The sequence below is a fragment of the Meles meles genome, chromosome 10, assembly GCF_922984935.1.
Source record: "Meles meles chromosome 10, mMelMel3.1 paternal haplotype, whole genome shotgun sequence".
Taxonomy (NCBI): Eukaryota; Metazoa; Chordata; class Mammalia; order Carnivora; family Mustelidae; genus Meles; species Meles meles.
Window position 1 is genome coordinate 22,478,231 of NC_060075.1, and position 16,352 is coordinate 22,494,582.

At 35.4% G+C, this 16,352-nt stretch overlaps 1 protein-coding gene across 3 annotated transcripts in view; it reads left to right on the top strand.

Moving 5' to 3' along the window:
- Positions 1–16,105, top strand: part of TMEM209 (transmembrane protein 209) — a 30,053-nt gene extending 13,948 nt beyond the window's left edge. For 2 of the 3 annotated variants that reach the window (XM_046021650.1, XM_046021651.1), the window contains exons 7-15: positions 121–296; positions 1,384–1,455; positions 3,113–3,209; positions 6,366–6,491; positions 8,561–8,658; positions 9,685–9,799; positions 9,899–9,996; positions 11,006–11,079; positions 14,421–16,085. In XM_046021650.1, coding sequence (XP_045877606.1) covers positions 121–296; positions 1,384–1,455; positions 3,113–3,209; positions 6,366–6,491; positions 8,561–8,658; positions 9,685–9,799; positions 9,899–9,996; positions 11,006–11,079; positions 14,421–14,475 — 911 coding nt within the window. In that variant the 3' untranslated portion in view covers positions 14,476–16,085. Of the gene's footprint in view, positions 1–120; positions 297–1,383; positions 1,456–3,112; positions 3,210–6,365; positions 6,492–8,560; positions 8,659–9,684; positions 9,800–9,898; positions 9,997–11,005; positions 11,080–14,420 lie in introns of all 3 variants that reach the window. The other variant, XM_046021652.1, reaches the window with a different exon arrangement.
- Positions 16,106–16,352: the final 247 nt, after the last annotated feature.

Genomic DNA, 16,352 nt, shown 5'->3' on the forward strand with positions numbered 1-16,352 from the left:
GGGCTTTGTCTTCCTTGGTTGCCCTTGCCTAGGTGCCTAGATAGCCAGCGTTCATGAGCTAACTCTGGATGTCAGAATTACTACAGCGCACACTGATGCTCTTTAAATTCATCATTGTAGGGAGCCCAGACTCTACCTCACCTTCCACCAGTCCTACTTTCTGGAACTATAATCGTTCTATGGGAGATTATGCACAAACGCTAAAGAAGTTTCAGTATCAACTTGCCTGCAGGTCTCAGGCCCCCTGTGCTAACAAAGATGAAGCTGATCTAAGTTCCAAACAAGCAGCAGAGGAGGTAAGTGGGAAATAAAAATGACTTAATATTTTTTTAAATGAATTAATTATTTTTATTAACATATAAGGTATTATTTGCCCCAGGGGACTTAATATTTTTGATTGCAGATTGTGAGAAAGTCTCTTCTACTTCTGGAACTTTTTTTTCTGTAATCTTCACTTTTTTTTTTTTTTTTTTAAGTTTTTATTTATTTGAGAGAGAGAGCACAGGCAGGGAGAAGAGCAGAGGGAGAGAGAGAGGCAGGCTCCCCCCTCAGTAGGGAGCCCGACATGGGGCTCAATCCCAGATGAGATCATGACCTGAGCCAAAAACAGATGCCTAACCCGCTGTACCACCCAGGCACCTCTGTATTCTTCACTTTTACTGGCTAGAAACATAAATCTGGTACATATTAAATAGTAGAGAAATGCCTGTCGTACCTAAAGCTGATTTATATTGTATACTTTTATTCTTTATAACACATAGTTGACATTACCATCCTGCCTAAAAGATTTTTCTGCATTTATTTATAAAAAGATATCTCAAGTATCTATTTGTACTTAATACATAAGACTCTTGCTTTTAAAATACACTTGGATTTGGGGTGCCTGGGTGGCTCAGTCAGTTAAGTTTCCAACCCCTGATTTTGGTTCAGGTCGTGATCTCAGAGTCCTGAGATCCAGCCTGGCATCAGGCTCCACACTCAGTGGGGAGTCTGCTTTTCTCTGTCTGTCACTTTCCTTTTGCCCTTCCCCCTGCTGCCCCCCCAAATAAATAAATCTTAAAAAATAATAATAAAATATATTTGGTTAGAATATTCAACAGTCTGTAACTTCATCATTTTAATACCAAATATAAGATTTTTATTTGTTCATAAAAGCAAGAATGTTCTTTAAACATACCAATGTAAGGAATTCTAAAGATGTGTCTGCATGAATAGCAAGCAACCAAGTGGGAAGTTAGAAAATTATCACTATTAATTAGATCAATATCAGTGCTTGTGAAGTTTTTCAAATATTTTTCCACATATTTTTGAGAGTGGTAGAAAATGACTAATTTCTGGCAGGATTTTTCCTCACTGATTGTTCATTTTAAACATTTTTAATAGGTTTGGGCAAGAGTTACTATGAATAGACAACTTCTTGATCATATGGATTCATGGACTGCTAAGTTCAGGAATGTAAGTTCTGACATTACTCTTTGGATAATACTAGTACCTCTTAATATGCAAAGTGTGTTATTAGAATATAATTTAGAGGTGTTAATTACTAACTAGAATTATCAGAATTTATTATTATTAAAAATACAATATGGATGGCACATGTGTAAGAATAAACATTTACCTTATGGTGTCTGCTTTCTCAGGTTTTTTTCTCTCCGTATTTAGTAAATCCATTTATTTTGAGTGGATTAAGGGATAATATATTTAGTTATTAGCTTTTTCCCTTTACCAGCAGCTCAATTTTATTTTACTTTTTTCATTTTTTTTAAGATTTTTATTTATTTATTTATTTATTTGAGAAAGAGAGAGAGCGCACCATCAGCAAGGGGAGAGAGAGAAGCAGGTAGGACTCGAATCCCAGGACCCTGGGATCATGACCTGAGCCAAAGGCAGATGCTTAATCTTAATCCACTGAGCCACCCAGGCACCAGTAGTTTAGTTTAGTTTAGTTTTTCTTTTTTTTTTTTTCCATTTTATTTTTACAAAGAGCTTTTCTGTCAGAACCTATTATATACCCAGAAATGCAAGGGAAATGAATGAGGTCCTCGCCTCAGAGAACTTTTAAGAGAGAGAAGGTAATATATAGTAGAATCTACTTCAGAATATTTCAATTTCTTTGACTGTTTTGAAGAAGAACCGTCTCATCTTTGGCCTGGAGGGTGGGAAGGCTGACTCATCCAGAGCAAGTGAGTTCCCTTGTTTCAGCCCTGCCTCTTTCCCGCTCTGGAAGGTACTAGAAGGTCCCAAGGTCTGAGAACACATGAGCCCTCCTGCACTCAGGGCTCCATGTAGATTCTGCAGAGGCTGCTACTACTTCCCCTCCCATCCTTCAGCACTCATGTATCTACTCTACATCTTCTAGAAATCATTGAAATCACTTGTGATCTTCTTTTATTCTTTTACTATAATTTTAATAGAGTATTGAGAGTGAGTGATGAAAATTGCAGCCTATTTTCTTGAACCAGAAGCCTGGATGTCTTTCTTAAACAAAAATTCCTTCATGGGGATACAAGGGAACATAGTCCTGAACCACTTAGGTAATTTTGTTGCAGCCCAAGAGTGGCTAGTAAGTGGAATGCATTGAATGAATACATGTTGGAAGAATGAATAAGTGAAATGAGTTCCTTTTAGGTACGCATAATAATCATAAAAATTTAAGAAAAACTTAACACGGGGCACTGGTGGTGCAGTCTGTTGAGCGTCCGACTCTTGGTTTCAGCTCCAGTCCCGATCTCACAGTTAAGAGATCAAGCCCCTCATAGGGCTCCACACTCAGCACAGAGTCTGCTTGGGAGTCTTTCTTTCTGTCCCTCCCGCTTGTGCTATCTCTCTGTTAAATGAATGAATAAATCTTAAAAAAAAAAAAAAAAGAAAAGATACAAGTGAAATTTTTATATTCTCTTCAGCAAAATGCAGGCCTATGTGCTTTAAGATTATGACTTAACTTGCACTCTTCTAGCTTGCTCGCTTAACTCTCTGGACTTCAGCATTCATTCTCTTTTATTATACTCTGCTAATATTCAAGAAGACAGTATTCTTAGCATTTCATGAAAATAATTATTTGAGAAATGCTTTGGAATTATGTATGTAAAATCTTTGCCTCATTTCTTCCTAGTGGATCAGTGAGACAATATTAGTGCCCCTCGTACAAGAGATGGAGTCTGTCAGCACACAGATGAGACGAATGGGCTGTCCTGAGCTTCAGATAGGAGGTATGTGAAAATAGAGCCCAGCATTTGATTTACTGTCAGTGAATCTGCCAAGTAGAAATTTTCTTTTCGTACCCGGCTATTTAAAAACTTCTTTGTTATCCTGAAGACAAAACTAAATGTCTCTTATATATATATTTTCTAATACATATTTTATTGAAATAGAATTTACTTACCGTACAGTTGTCCCATTTAAAGTCTACAGTTCAGAGGTTTGGGTTGTGCAGCCACAATCAATTTTAGAGTATCTCATATCTCATCACCCAGAAAAGAAACCCCACATACCCTTCATACCATTCCCCCATCACTCATTCCCCACCCAAGGCAACTACCAGTTTAGACAGACCCATTCTGGATATTTCACACAAGTGGAGTCATACAGTCTGTTGTCATTTGTGACTGGCTTCTTTAACTTCCTGTGTTTTCAATGTTCATCTGTGTTACAACATTATCAGTATTTTGTTTCTTTTTATTGCCAAATAATATCCTATTATATTGATCTGTTGCATTTGTTTACCCATTTATCCGTTGATTGGCGTTTGGGCTGTTTTCACTTTCTGACTAGTATGAATAATGCGGCTGTGAACAGTTGTATACAGGTGTTTGTGTGGATATGTTTTAATTTCTCCAGGAGTAGAATGGCTGAGCCATATGGTAACTCTGTGTTTAACTTGTTGAGGAACAGCAGACTCTTTTCTAAAGCAGCTGCACCATTTTATCTTCCTACAGTGTATGAGGGTTTCAGTTTCTCACATCTTCACCAATACTTACCTGTCCTTTTTATCATGGTTGTTCTAATGGGTGTGAAGTAGTTTCTCATTTTGGTTTTGATTTGCATTTTCCTGATGGCTGCTGGTGTAGAGCATCTTTTCGTGTGCTCATTGCCGTTTGTGTATCTTCTTAGGAGAAATATCTTTTCAAATCCTTTACCATTTTTAATTGGATCACTTGTCTTATCATTATGGTATTCTTTATATATTCTAGATAAAGTCCCTTATCAGATATTAATTCCAAAGTTGTACAAAGCATAAAGAATGTGTAATAATGCTAACTTAAAATCACCTATCTTCAGCTCTTTTACCTACAAAAAAATAAAACTGTTAAGGTTCCATACAATTTGCCTAAAATATATATACCATAATTTATTTAGTGTTAAGTAATTAGATTTCAAAATAAATAAGGAATATCGTAGTCGACCACCTCTTTCTAGGGAATAAATTTCTCCTTGAAATAGTTAAGTGCTTTGCATTGCACATTAGTACTTTCTACTTATTTTGGGTGTCTTAATCAATCTTTATCCTCTGAACTAAGAGTAGAATTGTATATCCCAAAGGTGTTTATTTACTGAATATCCAGATGTTTCATAGGTAATTTACACACCCTCACATTAATCTTGAAAGCTAGCTGTTAAGTGTCCCATTTATGGATGAGGCTAAGACACGCAGAGCTTTGGTAACTTGCCCAGGGTCACACAACAGAGATTTGAGGCCAGAGCTCTGTTAACCCCAAAGTCCAGAATGGTTACTTTCTAGATCTTGGTAATGCTCTTTGAACCAGTGCCTGTCTTCTTTGAGCTTTCTTTAAAAGCTATAAAAATGGGGAGAGGGGGAGCTATTAAAATGTGTATTTTCCACATTTTACCAGTATGATGTGCTTTTTAAAAAGAATTACATTGCTTTGTGACTACAAATGCAGTGTATATTATGTTCGTTGTAGAGTGGCTGGAAAGTAGAGACAGAAGTACACAAAGAAGAATATTACCGTAAATTCCGCTTCCAGAGATAAATCACTATCAATTTTAAGTCACAACCAGTTATTATTTTTGGTTATGATATTAACTAACTTAGCACTCTCTCTCTCTCCCTCTCTATATATAGACACTATGTAAGTGTGTGTATATATGTATATATTATATATATGTAACTGTATACTAATATATACAGTTATATACTTATATTTAATGTTACTGTATACAATATATATTTTAGTGTATATATATAATATATATGTTAGTGTATATATCTGTCTCAGTTGTATGTTATTGTATGTTATACCATTATTTAAGAACATTATAACTTTAAAAGTATGTAAGAGTTGAAGGAATATGGAACATATATGTACATTTTTTTTTAAAGATTTTACTCATTTATTTGACAGAGAAACAGTGAGAGAGGGAACTCAAGCAGAGGGAGTGGGAGAGGGAGAGGTAGGCTTCCCGCTGAGCGGGGAGCCCCATGCAGGATCAATCCCAGGACCCCAGGATCATGACCCAAGCCAAAGGCAGATGCTTACTGAGCCACCCAGGTTCTCCATATGTACATATTTTTAATTAAATTGGGGTCATACTGTTTTGTTGCCTACTTTCATCCCAATTTTTCTATTTTGTTAAATTTTGTCCAGTACTGTTTTTGTAGCTAGATTGTACTTCATTTTTGTATGTGTGATATGTTTTGTTTAAGTGATCTTTATTATCTAAAATGTTGGGCTTTTGCCCTTGTTATTAGTAAATGCTGTGAGTAAATATCCTTTTATCTAAATATCTGTGTACATTTGTAATTATTTCTTAGGGATAATTTCTTAGAAGTGGAGTTAGTTCAGTAGGAATAAATGCATTAAGGCTTTTGACATACATAGCCCTTTAAAAAGCTTATACCAGTTTATGCTCTAGCAACCATGTCACACATAAGAATGCCTTTTTCCCAGCATTGAGTATTACTAGTGACGTTAGACATTCTGAAAATTTGTTAGTTTATTATTTCTTTGCATAGTCGTCTTTCATGATAAGAGAAATCACCGTCATAAAAAGTTTCTGCTTATCAGTGGCATAACAGGCAACTTTTAACTCAACCTGATTTTGAAAGCTCTCATGTATCTCTCTGCGTACCCCACAAAAATATTTTGTGTATTAGCTGTTCATAGATTTGTCAGCATGGATTTGGCTGCTGCTTTTGGTGTGTGTATGCATGTGGTTTCTGTTCTTATAAATCTGGCCACCATGCCGGAAATGATAAAAAATTCTAAGTAAAGTAGATAATGCAGACTGTTAAACTATTATTGCTTTCATTTATTCCTTTGACATGTATTGAGGAAAAAGCATTTTAAGTTCTTTTAGAGACCCACATGAAGAATAATCTGTTCTGTGTGTTTTATTTTTAACAGAGGCTAGTATTACTAGCTTGAAACAAGCTGCTCTGGTCAAAGCTCCTCTCATTCCAACTTTGAATACAATTGTGCAGTATTTGGACCTTACACCAAATCAGGAGTACTTGTTTGAAAGGATCAAAGGTAACTAGTAATTTGAAAAGGGAAAAATTTCACTACTTTGAGATGTTATAAATAAAAGTAACAAGGAGAGGTGCCTGGGGGCTCGGTGGTGACTCTTGGTTTCCACTTAGGTCAGGATCTCACAGTCATTGAGATCAAGTCCCCCATCCAGCTTTGCACTGGGTGTGGAGCCTGCTGAGATGCCCTCCCTGCCTCTTCTGCTGCCCTTCTCCTCCAACTCATGCACACTTTTTCTCTCTCTCTTTCAAAAAAAAAAGTAACAAGGAAAAATAATTTTTTAAGACTCAGTATCTTATATTTTATAAATATATATTTAATTATGGCTTAATTAAGGCTTATACTTGAACAGCTTTTGGTTTTTATATTTCATATGCTTAAAATCGTCAAAATGAGAGGGGCGCCTGGGTGGCTCAGTGGGTTAAGCCTCTTGCCTCTCTCCCTGCCTGCCACTCCTCTTGCTTGTATGCTGGCTCTCTCTCTCTCTCTCTCTGTGTCAAATAAATAAATAAAGGAATTGTTAAAATGATATAGCTAGCCTTGAATATATTAATTAATTTTATTCTATATAGGGAAACTTAAATATGAGCTACATGGGCTCAAGTAAACATTTCACTCATTTTCTACTCTACCAAGAATGGATACCACTATGACATTCTTTATAGTTTGAACATGCTGAACTGACTTTCAGTTCTTAAAATTCATATTTAATATGTTGCTTCTTTGTCTTTCTGTTATGTCCAGATTATTGGAGGGTAATGTGATCTTCTGAGGAGACTGACTTGAGAATTGGGAAATTTAGCCTTCCTGATATTCCCACAGTCTCTCTTTATGCTTCCCTGCTTTTATTTGGATAAACTGTAAAATATTCTCATCACTAAAACAAGTTTTAGAAATAGTATTTCACTCTTCAGATTTACCATAAATTTCAATTTGAAAATGTTATGGTTGCCCCTCTCTTCCCTAGGTTTGGACTAGGGTTCAGGAATAATCATTTATCATGACTTTTAGGAAACTTTTTATTATAAGATTTCAGATATTCATGGGGCGCCTGGGTGGCTCAGTGGGTTAAAGCCTCTGCCTTTGGCTCAGGTCATGATTCCAGGGTCTTGGGATCGAGCCCCGCATCGGGCTCTCTGCTCAGCAGGGAGCCTGCTTCTTCCTCTCTCTCTGCCTGCTTCTCTGCCTGCTTGTGATCTCTGTCTGTCAAATAAATAAATAAAATCTTAAAAAGAAAAAAAGATTTCAGATACTCATAAAACTAGACATAACAGTATGCTGAAGCCTTTTAGACATAGCCCCTGGTCCCTGCAGCCATCAGTCCCTGGGCATCCCAAGCCTTATCTATGTCCCCATCTGCCTCCTCCCTTTCCGTATTATATATAGCTCTGTATGTGTCTCAAAGATAAGGCCTTTTAAAAATTTAACCTCAGTATAATTATCACACCTCATATTTTTTAACAGTTTCTTTATATCATGAAGTATATAACTTACGTATGAATTTCTAGCCATCTCATAAAATGTGTAATTACTTTTTCTGGTATTATTTGAATTGGGATTCAAATATAATTACATGGTATGCCTGGTTGATAAAGCATCTGAGTTCCAGGGTGCATGGGTGGCTCACTCCATTAAGCATCTTGCCTTCTGTTCAGGTCATGATCCCAGCGTGCTAGGATTGAGTCCCACATCCGGCTCTTCTCCCTCTCCCTCTCCCTCTGCCTCCCGCTCCCCCTGCTTGTGCTCATTCTGTCTCTCTGCCAAGTAAATAAAATCTTTTTTTTAATTTTTCTTTGGTCACTTTCTCCAGAACAGTTCTGGCCCACCTTTTTTCCCTGCGTGACACTGACTTTATTGAAAACCCCAAAAGTTTTATTCCACATTTTGAGTTTGTCTGATTCTTTCTTCTTTCTTCATGGTAATGTGTATTTCTTTTATCTTGTATTTCTTGATGTTAGGGGTTTTCATCAGATGATATGCTTCCCTTATTGTAGCACCTTGGCCTTTTTTCCTTTTCTTTCTTTTTTTTTTTTTTTTTTTTGGCTTTTTGAATTTCACTCTTGTTGCTCCAGAACTTTCTCAGGGAGGCTGTATGAGTTCATTTCGATGGAATAGAGGTGGAGACTTCAAAGGACGCAAGTGGGATACAGACCTGCCCACTGATTCTGCTGTAAGTCACTACTTTAATTTTTTTTTTTTTTTTTTTTGGTTTAACATTCTTCCATGTTACTGGACTTATGTACTTTTATTTTTCCATTACAAAAATAAGTATTAAAAAATTTTAGAAACTAAGGTAGAAATAAAAATTTTACATTATACCATCATCTAAACCACTGTTAATATTTTCTTTTCATTTTTTCCCTTTACTTATATTGCACTATTTTTTAATGTTTTTTATCATAGTTGAATCGTCCCACACATAAAATTTTGTATTCTTTTTTGACTTTTGCAGTGTTTAAGTATTTTTTCATTACTACATACTCTCAATTAACTGTTCTTCTATATTGGAGCTAGAAGCTTGAGAATTACTTAGTTTCTGTTTTAAATAATACTGCAGGAAATATCGTGATGCATGTTTTTTTCTTATTTGGGATTATGGCTTTTAAGAAAAATTCCAAGGGGAGCATGGGTGGCTCAGTCACTTTAGCCTCTGACTCCTTTGATTTAAGCTCAGTTGATGATCGCCTCAGGGTCATGAGATCAGCTGTAAGATTCTGGGAGTGGAGCCTGCTTCAAATTCTCTCTCCCTCCCTCTGCTCCCCATGCTCCAACATTCATACTCTCTTTAAAAAAAGAAAAATTTTCCTAGAACTAAGATTGTTGAAATCAAAGAGTATAATGTTTTTGAGCATTTAAGAGTTTTTCAAGATCATGTTCTTTATTGTTTTATAATGACTGTTAGATGTAAAAATGAAGTTTCAAGTGCTGATACTCAAATTGAGAATGTATTTGTATTTTTATCTTGGTTTTTTGTGTTAACTCTGTGAATGATCCACTTAACAGAAAACTGGGAATGTCTTGCTTTTCTGTTTTCATTTTATAGATTTCATCTTGCAGATGTAACCACTTGAAAGCATTTTTGCTAGTTCTCTCTTTAGGGAAAAGTTTAAAAATTGGAGTCATTATAAACAAAGGCTTAAAGCCATGATAGATTTTCATGCCGATTTTGAAAAATTGTTTTCTCTTTCATCTTCAGATCATCATGCATGTATTTTGCACCTACCTCGATTCCAGATTACCTCCACACCCGAAGTACCCTGACGGAAAAACATTTACTTCTCAGCACTTTGTTCAGACACCAAATAAACCAGGTATAAACTTTCTGAAAGAATAAGTTGAGAAATTTTCACATGAGATATATATAGAGAGAGGTTGGCTTTTTTTTTTAATGTAGCATATTTTCTTTACAGATGTGACAAATGAGAATGTTTTTTGCATTTATCAGAGTGCTATCAACCCTCCCCATTATGAGCTAATCTACCAGCGTCATGTCTACAATCTTCCAAAGGTACCTCTAAATGCAGAAATTGTTATTACAGAGTGTTGTGGATGACTTGCTTTGATAATATTTTTTAAATTAGAGTCTCTTGTTTATGGACTTTTTTAAACTTTTTAAATTAGGGAAAATGTGTTTCTTGAATATCCCTTTTTTTAACTATTAAAGTAATATATGCTTAACTTGGGAAAGTATAACAAAAAAGAAGAAAGATCACTCATTATTCCATTACCTGAAGGCACCTGTTGTTAACATTTTTGGTGTATTGCCTTTGGTAAATTTCACTTTGGTCTTTGTGCTACTTGGTGGGTTGAAATCATATTTATGTAATTTTATTTCCTTTTAAAAAATTAACTTCTTAATTTAATTACCTTAAAAAAACGTAATTTTCCATCCCATTAAAAAGCTTCCATAGAAACACTTTTTAATGGCTGTAAAAAAGTTTATTGTAAGATTATAACATAATTTATTTAATCATTCCTCTACCATTGGACATTTTGGGTGTTCTAGTCTTCATTATCATAAACACTGCTGAGTATTCATCTTTATGGATATAGTTATCTGCATTTGGGGAATTTTATTAGCCTAAAGTTCCAAAGTGGAATTCTAGGTTACAGAATATTTTCAAGGCTTTTAAAATACATTTTCAAACTACTTTATACAAAAGATTATTGTACCAGTTTACATTTCTATTCAGGCATTTTAATCTTGACTGCAAGCATCAGTTCTGCGGCTTCTACCAGTTCTAACAGCTTCTTTACTAAGAAATTTTACATTGATTCTCAAATTCCTAGGAGAGAATATTAATTTCCTTTTTTGCAAGTTGAACATTTCAGCTTTGATAGTGTTAACATTTTGGACCACTGAAGTTTCTGTCCAAATCCATGCAGATGAAAGTCTGAATTACACAGAATTCTGAGTTAGTTGAATGTGAATTGATGGGATCTGCATTTATCTTTTTGTTTGGTTTGCATAATTTTTTGTTTGGCTTGGTTTAAATCTTGCTGTCTTCTTGTTCCAGGGCCGAAATAATATGTTTCATACATTGTTAATGTTCCTCTACATCATAAAGACCAAAGAGTCGGGAATGCTTGGGTAAGTATTAATGCTTTAAAAACACAAGTACTTAATTTATTTATTGTTTTTCTTCCTATGTTAAGTTTCTGCAGAAGGCAGCATTGTGTACTGAAAGGATTGTAGACTGAAAAGAGAGTGGGCTTCTAGTGTAAGCCCTGCTCTGTCACTGCCCGGTTCTGGTCTGGTCTCTTGGGCAAGTCCCTTTATTCCTCACCAACCTCCGTTTCCCTACTGGTTAAAAGGCTGTTGGACCACATCATTGGCTTTACAGTCGTGTCCCTCAGATGAGCAACTTTGAGATCTATATCAGGCTCCTGCCACTTTAAAATTTAAAAACAAGGGACGCCTGGGTGGCTTAGTTGGCTAAGCATCTGCCTACGACTCACGTCATGATCCCAGAGTCCTGGGATTGAGTCCCACTGCGGGTTCCTTGCTCATCGGGAGCCTGCTTCTGCCTCTGCCTGCTGTTCTCCCTGCTTGTGCTCTCTCTCTAACAAGTAAATAAATACAATCTTAAAAAAAAAAAAAAAAAAAAAAGAGTCACACGTTCTACCGACTGAGCCGCCAGCCTGGAGCCCCGTAATTTTAAATTTTCTAATAGACACCTTAAAAATCTTATAAGAAGTAAAAAAGGAAGAGGTGAAATTACTGTTCGTAATATATTCCCCGCTGAGCAAGGAGCCTGATGCAGGACTTGATCCCAGGCTCTGGGATCATGACCTGAACTGAAAGTAGGCACTTAACTGACTGAGCCACTCAGGCATCCCAAGTGTGTGGCTCTTGATCTCAGGGTCGTGAGTTCAAACCCCATGTTGGGCATAGAGCTTACTTAAAATAAAATAAACTAAAAGTACTTATTAAGGAGGGCGCCTGCATGGCTCAGTTGGTTAAACGTACGACTCTTGGTTTCTGCTCAGTTCATGATCTCATAGATGTGGAATCGAGCTCCATGTCACATTGGGCTGCATGCTCAGTGGGGAGTCTGCTTGAAGATTGTCTCGGCCTCTCCCCCTGCTTGCTCTCTCTTTCTCCCTCTCTCAAATCAATAAATCCTAAAAAAAAAAAAAAAGAAGAAGAAGTAGTAGTACTTAGTGGGGTAATAATTTACTCAGAGGCCAAAAAGAACTGATAAAATTATTGAAGTGCTTATATTCTTTTAATGAATAACTTACATGTGGGAAAGAAGCATTTAGACTAAAACTAATACATGATTTATTTGAGATTTTTTTCCTTAACCAAGGGAAAGGAAACTTTGAAATTAACTTTTTAATTATGATTGGTTAATCTTTTTAATACATTCTAAAACAATCAAATGGTTAGAAACAACTATCCTATAAAGGAAGTAAGCAAGTAGCTCAAATATAGTCCATTTGGAATCATGCCCATAAAACAGCAGATTGATCCAAATACATTATCAATTCAGTGCCAGATATTTGTGCAGTTACTGGAATGAGATGCATGTTTTACTTCCAAAAGGGAAAAAAAAATCTAGGCAGAATTGACTGCACAGTAATTTAAGTGTTCTGTTCAGCAAATAAACCATAAATAAATCTTAAAGCTAAATGACAAACTGAGACAAAATATTATGATTGGAACACATAGAGCAAATCCAAGCTAATACCCATCTTATATAAAGAGCATATATAAATTCGTTAGAGGGGCACCTGGGTGGTCAGATGGTTGAGTGTCTGCCTTCGGCTCAGGTCATGATCTCTGGATTGAGCCCTGCATCAGGCTCTCTGCTCAACAGGAAGCCTGCTTCTTCCTCTCCCTCTGCCACTCCCCCTGCTTGTGTGCACGCTTGCTCTCTCTCTCTCTGTATCTCTCTGTCTCAAATGAATAAATCTTTTTTAAAAGTCGTAATTCCTTAGAAAAGAAAAACAGAAAATGGTCATAGACTGAAAGACTTTGACAGAAAGGTGTTGTGTAAATGGCTAATAAACATGAAAAGATGTTTAGCCTTATATACAAGCAAGCCAGAATTAAAACAGCGTTTCTTTCTATCAAATTGAGATTTTCATTTGCAGGTTCTGAGGGTTTTTTTAAGATTTTTTTTTTTATTTCTTTAAGTAGTCTCTATACCCAACATGGGACTCAAACTCACAACCCCAAGATCGAGGGTCACATGTTCCACTTACTGAGCTAGCCAGGTGCCCCTATCATTTGCAGTTTTGAAGAAATGGGAAAACCCGTCATATTTTAAATATTAAAATATTAAAATTATTTTATATATTTAATAAATTTTATAATTTTGAATATAAAAATATTTTTGAAGGGCATTTTGGTAATATATATCTTTTAATTTTTTTTATCAAAATTAACAACATAATTTTAAAAGTTCTGTAGTGCTGTAAGTTCATGACAGAAATGAGCAGTTCCCTGTGTTCCCCAAGCCTGCTAAAGGCAACCACTTGAAACTCAATTAGCCTTTTCTTGTAATATTACTGTCATGGGTCCACATAATAGAGGCATGTAGCTCTCTCTCGATTCTTAAGTTTGAGACATTGGAGGTTGATTTCTTATTTTGTTAGATGAGTAATTTAGCTTATAGCCCTCTCTTCCCTTTGTACTTTGAATATGGTGTAGTACTCTGTGGAGTAGAAGTAGATTTTTCTTTTTGTTGTTATACATACAGTATGGTTAAGTTTAAGCTATATTAATAAGCCCCATATACACATTCACTAAAGCATCCGTAATAGTAAATCCCTAGTTCAAGTTGAATTAGGTAAATAGGTAACATTCTCTAAGAAGCCTAGCATCTCTATATCCTCTATTTTAAAATTTGACCGATACTTTAATCTTACTTGCTAAAATTATTCAGTTAACTCTAGCTAATGTAATTGTTACTGAGATCAACTAAAAAATTAATTTTCCACACCCCATAAATCCATTTGTTCTAAATTTGGGTTTTTAGCACAGTTAAGAAAGCAATCACCAGGGGTACCTAGGTGGCTCAGTGGGTTAAAGCCTCTGCCTTTGGCTCAGGTCATGATCCCAGGGTCCTGGGATCGAGCCCCGCATCAGGCTCTCTGCTCAGCAGAGATCCTGCTTCTCCCTCTCTCTCTGCCTGCCTCTCTGCCTACTTGTGATCGATCTCTCTCTCTCTCTCTCTCTCTCTGGCAGATAAATAAATAAATAAATAATCTTTTTTTTTAAAAAAGGAAAGAAAGCAATCACTATTACTAGGGTTCACCTAATAAACCATATGTAACATAACTCATTACAGAATAACATTAAATGTCATTGATTAAATACGTGTTCCTTGTCAAGACTCTTGTTTTCATTATTTGAAAAAAGACCTTAAATGCTTTGCAATCAGTTCCACTAAAACTTTTTCTTTTTTTTTTTTTTTTTTTTAGGAGAGTTAATCTTGGTCTGTCCGGTGTGAATATTTTGTGGATTTTTGGCGAGTAGTGGGTCATTTAATTCCAAACATTTGGACTTTTATTTGATTGAACCAGAAGTTGAATCTAAGCATCTCTGAGTCACTTCCTCTTTTGAAATAAGATACATATGTGTGTCTTACAGATGCTTTAGATATAACAAAAAAAATTAGCTATTATGAAACTTCCTTGTAAATGTATGTCCTAAATCTTCTACATCAAAAGACATTACTTGTACTTTTTTTATTACCTTTCAGATTTTTCAGTTGCCTGTAAAACTGCAACCCTTCAGATATTTGCTGGCACAAAACAGTGCAATTTCCCCTCCATTAAGAAATTTGAGTCCCTTTTTCATTGTAACCTACAAATAAGAATCATCCCCCTAATTTTTCCCTGCAAAAATGGGTTTTTTTAGTTGCATTATTTGGTGTAAATACTGGGAAAGAAACAAGAAAATTGCTAATTCAGCTTTTTTATCTCTATACTTAACTGTTCTACAAGTCAGCCCAGTGGCCCATATTTAAAGAAAGGAGAGAAACTTCTCAGTAATGTATTAGTCTAATTGTATTTTTAAGTATTATTGAAAGAGGTTTAACAGTATTGGCATTTTAAAAAGTCAACTCTCAGATTAAATGTTAACTGATAACGTTAAACTATTTGGGTCTTAGGTTAAAAGGCTGAAGACATCAAGAAACAGCTGCTTTGGTTTTAATAACTCAATTTGACTATTCCATTATATTGCATTATTTTTAAGAGTTCTCTAAGATCATACAGTATCTGTTTAAAATTTTTAGATATGTTCAGAATATTTGGAGAGTAAGAAGTGACTAAGTTTGTAAGTTTTGCTTGACTGTTTTCTTATATATCTGTATATAGAATCTCTAAAGCTGGCTAGCAGTCGCGTTTGTTTTCTGGTCTGACATATTTCTAGAAACTGTTTCTGCCACGTTATGTAAACCTGAAAACAACTAAAAGCAGTATCTTCTGAGTAACTGCCTGTTGGGCCTGTTGTAGCCCATTTTTAATGATTTGTAAATTCTGTTTTTCAAAAAGCTGTTTCTGTTTTAAAAAGGTCTTATATCCAAAAGAAAGGAAGTTTCTTTTAACTGCTTTTGATGTATGTTAAATATGTTTGCTATGATATTTTAGAAGAAAATAATCAACTAAACATGTTAAATATAAGAACATATCGAAATGTAAGTACTATCTCAGAAGTCATTGACGGTGTCATGGAAGAACACTTGTTATGCTGTTACACTATTCAGTTGCATATTCTTAAAGGGAATAAGGAGAAAAAATTTAATAACACACAAGACAAAATGTTTTTTTTTTCTTTATAGGACTTAAGGCAGTTTTTACTCCAAAAATTCAAAGCTATGATATTTTATTTTATAACTGTCAAGAAAATACCATATATGGGAAATCTACATGTGAAAAGACTAGGGATCCACACTAAGAAAGAAAAGCTGCTGTTTGCCTACTTGAGTCTGGGGTGGCTTACTACAGTCTCGTTAGCTTTCCTGTATTGACCGGTCTTCACACACGTTTGAGCCGGCTTATATTTAAGTGTAGCCTTTATTGAAAGTACTTTGATGAATTAACTAGTTGGGATTCATACTGCAAATATGGTAAATTTTCTTTGGTCTTTGTTAAAATGAATATCTACTTTTCTCTAAATGTTATTTATAGGATAATTTTTCATAAGTTTTTTTTTTTTTTTTCATTGCTTGACTCATCCTTGTGGGATCAGATCCACCAGTCTTTTAGATTATGTTCACTGTATCATTTATCCTTTTTTTCCTCTATGAATATCAGCCTTTTCTTCAGGCCAGTTTGCTTAGGAGCATACCAAGGTGTTTATCATTTAGTTCCCACTGAGACATAACAATGCTCTGTTGCTCGGCTTTC